Source organism: Streptopelia decaocto (assembly GCF_964273445.1).
Source record: "Streptopelia decaocto genome assembly, chromosome: 7".
In the NCBI taxonomy this organism is placed as follows: domain Eukaryota; kingdom Metazoa; phylum Chordata; class Aves; order Columbiformes; family Columbidae; genus Streptopelia; species Streptopelia decaocto.
In genome coordinates, this window is record NC_138661.1 from 9,641,536 (window position 1) to 9,647,337 (window position 5,802).

Genomic DNA, 5,802 nt, shown 5'->3' on the forward strand with positions numbered 1-5,802 from the left:
TACAGCCTGAAATCTACCACTCCAGTAATCATGTTGACTGTAGTTTTGTTTTACATACGGTTGGTTTACAAGATGAAAAGTCTGGTCTTTTTTTTTTAATTTTTAAAAACATTGCAAAAATAGTGAAAGAAAATTACTTTGAGGGGCTCTCCAGTGGTACTTAGTGACAGTCTCACTCCTACAGCACAAACAATACCAAGCAGACCGGTCTCCGCAGTGATATGAAAGGAAAAGAGGAATGAGCTGGTTAGTGGAGATGTACACTTGGGTGCTGACCATTTTTCAGACCACTTCCTAAGCTATTTTTGAGCTGATATTGAGGATAATATGAAGTTTACAGTGTAGATAATCAACTTATTCAAATAAGCTGCTTTCCAAGAGAAAGACCTTCCAAGGAGGGTACAGGAAAACTAGTCTTTGACGCTAAACTACTGAGAAGAGCTTTTTTGCTCAAAGCCTGGTGCACCAGTGTTCTGTCACAGCTATGATGGAAATAAGAAAATCATTCCAGCTGTCAGTAATCATAAGATGTCTGCAACAGCTTTAAAGAATTAATCAGAAATCGGCAAATTCTCTATTAGAAAAAGTGTTCGGGCTTGGCTGATTATCCTAGTTAGTTCACAAATGAAAGGTTGTGTCTAGAATAGATTTATGCTCACCTGAAAGCATGCAAGGATCTATTCTGATCCCACAAAGGATGCCCTGACATGAACAAGTGGAGAGATGCTGAATGGATGTTCTGAATTTTATATCACTTAAGGAACACCGTGTAAGAGCACAAGGTGGCCACCCCAGACAGGCATCGCAATTAGAGACAAAGCAGAAAATTGACTCAAAATGATCTAGAAATCCTCAAAATATAAAAGTTTATTTCGCTACAATATTAAAAAGCACAATATAAAGATATAAAACATAGAAATTCCATAATTAATTCACATGCTAAAAGGATTAATCAACCAGCCATAAGGAGGATACTTCATGAAATTTACAGATGTCTTAGCCATAAAAGCTATTTCATCGAGTTTCAGACTTGAAATATTGAGCAACCATTGCAGAGAACTTGCTCTCCCACATCACCATAACTAAAGGGAAGAAAGAAAAAAAGAAAACCAAAAGAAACAAAGTCAGTGTGTCTGCTGTTTCTGGAACACAACAAAGAATGCCACCCTAGACCATTATCAACTGAACCCTCTGGACTCCCACACAACACTCTCAGTATTCTTTATATCATAGAACTGCTAAAAATGACAGCAAAAGCTTAATTTTAACCCTTGAGAGTGCATTCATTCATCATTGTCCAACATGCTATATTGCTGGTGGGAAAACATAAGGAATTTTTGCCTCTTAGAACATTTAAATAAGAAGTTAAACTAGACTTGCACTAAGACTGATTAGACTACTCCACACACACATTCTATTTTCCATGGTCCAGACAGTTTTACTGCTGCTAAACCAAAATGAGAATTCAAGTTCTTTACACAGATAAGCTAGATATCTTGGTAGGTCTTCATATGCTACAACAAATTTTCAGGGCATATATAATTAAAATAAGCTTAAAAATCCAAAAGGCACTTACTCAATAGTGGAGCACAAAGAACAGGTAACTGTGTTACAGCAGCTGCAGAGCCTGCTGCAGTTCTGGCAGACGAACTGGTCGCACTGTGTACAAGCTTCCTTGACATCAGCAGTTCTTACACACGATGAACAGGCTTTGGAAACTCCCACGGGTGGAACTGATGCGAAAAGATGCAATTAAGCAGAGGTGTACTTTACAGCAAAACACAGAAAGCACCTGGAAGTTCCAAAAACTGCAGAGTGTGGTATCTCCACTCAGCATTACAGCTACAGGTCGCAGCACCTGGCAGAACACACTCAGAATCACAGAATCATTTGTGTTGGAAGAGACCCTCAAGATCATCAAGCCCAACCATAACCTAACTCTGGCACTAAACCATGTCTCTAAGAACCTCATCTACACATCTTGTAAACACCTCCAGGGATGGTGACTCCACCACTGCCCTGGGCAGCCTGTTCCAATGCCTGGCAGCCCTTTCCAGGAATAATTTTTTTCCTAATATCCAATCTAAACCTCCCCTGGCACAACTTGAGGCCATTTCCTCTTGCCCTATCACTTGCTACTTGGGAGAAGAGACCAACACCCTCCATGTTACAACCTCCTTTCAGGTAGCTGCAGACAGCGATAAGGTCTCTCCTCAGCCTCCTTTACTCCAGGATAAACAGCCCCAGTTCCCTCAGCCGCTCCTCATCAGACTTGTGCTCCAGACCCCTCAGCACACTCATCACCCTCCTCTGCACTCTCTCCAGCACCTCAATGTCTTTCCTATAGTGAGGGGCCCAAACCTGAACACAGTACAGCACATGGTCCATTGTGTATAGTTTTGTTCATTCTTTTTCTGCTGCATGGCAAGACCACTAAGAGATTCCCAATAATGTAACAGTTTCTAAACAGCTTCTAAAACCCCTCGAGAAAGCTCAAATCAAACATTTCCTTTAAAAAAATAAAGAATAACGGAGGGACACACACACACCCCGTGCCGTGTGCCGGGCAGGTCGCAGAGCAGCTCCGGCCGCCTGCCCGCGGCGGGGCCACTCACCCGTGTCGGTGTCACTCACCCGTGCCGGTGTGGCCGGGCCGCCTCAGCAGCTTCCCGTCCGGGCCGATGAGCAGCTGCCCGCTCCAGCCGCGCCCCGCGCCGCCGCCCTGGGCCTCCCCGCCCGGCTCCGGCGAGCGGCTGAGCGCGCAGGTGGCGGCGGGGCTGGCGGGCCAGGCGCCCTCCATGTACGCCTGGGCGCCCTTGAAGAGCAGCCGCCGGGTCCTCTCTGCCGGCGGGAGAGGAGAGCGGAGTTAGCGGCGGCTTCTCCCCCTCAGCCCCGCCGCCATGCCCGGGGGACGCGGCTGGGGAGGCCAGCGGGTACAGGCCAGTGGCTCCGGGCCCTCCGCTTCCCCCTCCCTTCCGTTCCCCGCCTCACCGAAGACCTCCCGGCGGTACTCCTCGCCCCGCACGCCACGGCTCAGCTCCCGCAACCCCACGCGTGTTTTCCGCTGGAGCGGAGCCGCCTCTCCGAAGGGGCAGGAGCGCTTCGGCATGGCGGGCCCTGCCAGGGCACGCCCCCTTCGCGGCGTCACCGCAGCGTCTGCCCAATGGCGGGGCGGTAGGGCAGCGCGCGGGGTGGGCGATGTCACCTCAGGCTCCGCCCCCTCGGACTGCGGGGTTTCGGAGCCGGGCACCATCTGGACCGCATGTGGGATATTGTGTCCGGTTCTGGGCCTCTCAGTTCCAGAAGGACAGGGAACTGCTGGAGAGAGTCCAGCGCAGGGCAACAAAGATGATGAAGGGAGTGGAGCATCTCTCCACTGAGGGAGCTGGGGCTCTTTAGCTTGGAGGAGACTGAGGGGTGACCTCATTCATGTTTATTAATATGTAAAGGGTGAGTGTCAGGAGGATGGAGCCAGGCTCTTCTCGGTGACAACCAATGATAAGACAAGGGGCAATGGGTGCACACTGGAACATGAGAGGTTCCACTTAAATAGGACAAGAAACTTCTTCACAATGAGGGTGACAGAGCACTGGAACAGGCTGCCTGGGGAGGTTGCGGAGTCTCCTTCTCCGGAGACATTCAAAACCTGCCTGGACACCTTCCTGTGTAGCCTCATGTAGGTGTTCCTGCTCCGGTGGGGGGATTGGACTGGATGATCTTTCAAAGTCCCTTCCAATCCCTGGCATTCTGTGATTCTGTGATTCTGTGAACTGTGGTTGTTGACCCTGCAGAATGGGAGGCTGAGGTGAGACCGTATCGTTATCTACATCTACCTGAAAGGACGTTGTGGAGAGATGGGTGTTGGTCGCTTTTCTCAGGTAACAAAAGACACAGGATAAGTGAAAATACAGAAGTGGTGAACGAGGAGCTGCGTAAGGAGACGCGCGAGCGCATGCAGCAGTGTGAGGAGATGCTGAACCGGGAGATGGCTCGGCTGTGGCAGGAGACAGAGCAGAGGGACCAGGAGCTGAGGAACCAGGAGCTGAGGAAGCAGGAGCAGAGCGTCTCTGCCTGGGCATCCCGGTTCCTCGCTGCTTTGCAGCACTGGCAGTTCTGGGCTGTTGCTAGAGGCCTGGTGCTGCTCTTTGGGCTCTGCTGGTGGCTCAGGAAAAGAAGTCATCAGACAGCCAGCAGCAGCAAGCGTGGCAGCTGTGGAAGCCTGGAAGAGGAAGTGGAAGAGAAGGAAGACCCCTTCTGTATGGAGAGGTTTCAGTGGGAGCACCCCTTGTGGCCACTGCCAAAAAGGGAAGAAACATGCAGCGTGGTGGAAGACCTGGTGAATGACCTTCTCTGTGTCTGCCGAGTCCACTCTGGCAAGGACTTCATGCCGTGCCTGCAGCCCGCTGTCGGGCTGGGTGGCTCCTGGAAAGCCAGAGTGCTCTTGGAGAAGACTTTTTGTCTATCGCCTGGTTGTGCTGCTGAAGCCGCCCCCCGGGCACTCCTTCCATCTCGAGCTGGTCACCGAAGGGGAGATGCCGCTGAGGACCTCCCCCCTGCATGTGGAACTGGAGTGCACGTGCATAAGGGAGGGGAAGCTGGGAGACATGCTCTGCTTCATCCAGCACCCTGAGGACAAGCTGATGGGCCATCAGGAAGCCAGCCTCCTGCAGACCCTCTGCACCGGCCCATACCTCAACATTGAGAAAACCGCCTTCTGGCTCCAGGAGCTGATGACAGCAGCCTGCGTTGCCGTGCCTCAGTCAGCCACGTGCAAGCTCACGGTGCTGCCATCCTCACGCTTCTGCAAGCTCAGGATGACCACTGCCTGTGAGACATCCCTCTTCATTGAGCTGGTCTTGGCAGTGCAGCAAGACAACTCAGACACATTTGTAACCATGTAGTAGGCAGAGGTCAGTGTCAGCACCCGTGAGGAGGCTGAAGAGGCTGCTGCGGGAGACAGAAAGGAAAGGGAAAGCAAGAGCAGCAGCATCATTCCCCAGACAGTGTCCTCAGCAAAGCAGCAGGTGGTGACTGCAGTGGTTGCAAGGATGACTTTTACCAGGCTTTTCTGTCACTCTGTTGCGTTTCAGGTGGTGATTTCACCAGGGCCTAGACATTCCCAAACGAGAAGCACCACTGATGTGCCTCCGTGTGTTCAGTGTGGCTGTGGTACGGGATGTGACCGCCCCAGACACTCCCTGGGGAGTTGGCGATGAAGAACAGAGCACGCTGAACGTGGACAAGACGCGGCTCTGTTGCCAGTGGGAATTGCTCCTTCACATGTTCTCCAGAGCAAAAGCACACGCCGGGGAGTGGGATCCGATGCAGCTGACGAGGCCATTGCAAGGAGGCTTGTGACAGAGATGGCATTGCCACCTTGATAGTGACCGCCAGCTCTCTTCAGGAGACACCCTTCCCTCCTGGACATTACCCTGTGTGAGAGTTCCGATAAATGTTTCATTGCCAGTGAGTGTCTGTGCAACGGTTTGTAGAGGAACGTGGGCACAGCGTGCTGGCAGCTCAGCAGCCCCAGAGTTGGGGAGCATTGTGCAGAAGGCCTGATGCGGTGGACTCTGCTTTCATTGACTCCGTAACCAAGGCTCCCTCACCTGTCCGCACTCCTCCGTTGGGGCAAGGAGAATAACTCATCCCCTCCACAACTCTGCACATTGCTTGTTGCTCTGTGGTGTGACAGGCTCAGGTGGGAAAGCAGCTTCCCCTGAACAGCACTCCCTTCTTTGTGCCTGGAGCTGGATACACAATCCCTTGCCGTGTAGTGGCAGCTGGAGTCCAACTGCCTCG

General features: G+C 51.6%; 1 protein-coding gene across 1 annotated transcript; it reads right to left on the bottom strand.

The window, feature by feature from the left end:
* Positions 1-843: 843 nt before the first annotated feature.
* SIVA1 (SIVA1 apoptosis inducing factor) lies at positions 844-3,140 on the bottom strand. Its single transcript, XM_082057865.1, has 4 exons — positions 2,992-3,140; positions 2,635-2,841; positions 1,577-1,733; positions 844-1,082 (listed from the first exon to the last, which is right to left on the bottom strand). Exons 1-4 carry the CDS (start codon positions 3,107-3,109, stop codon positions 1,025-1,027), a joined length of 540 nt encoding a protein of 179 aa, XP_081913991.1. The 5' UTR covers positions 3,110-3,140; the 3' UTR covers positions 844-1,024.
* Positions 3,141-5,802: the final 2,662 nt, after the last annotated feature.

Coding starts and splice junctions, on each gene's coding strand:
- SIVA1 (XM_082057865.1), bottom strand. CDS start 3,109: ATGCCGAAGCGCTCCTGCCCCTTCGGAGAGGCGGCTCCGCTCCAGCGG. Junction 2,842..2,991: donor GTACCGCCGGGAGGTCTTCG/GTGAGGCGGGGA, acceptor TCCCGCCGGCAG/AGAGGACCCGGCGGCTGCTC. Junction 1,083..1,576: donor TCTTTGTGCTCCACTATTGA/GTAAGTGCCTTT, acceptor TCTTCCCTTTAG/TTATGGTGATGTGGGAGAGC.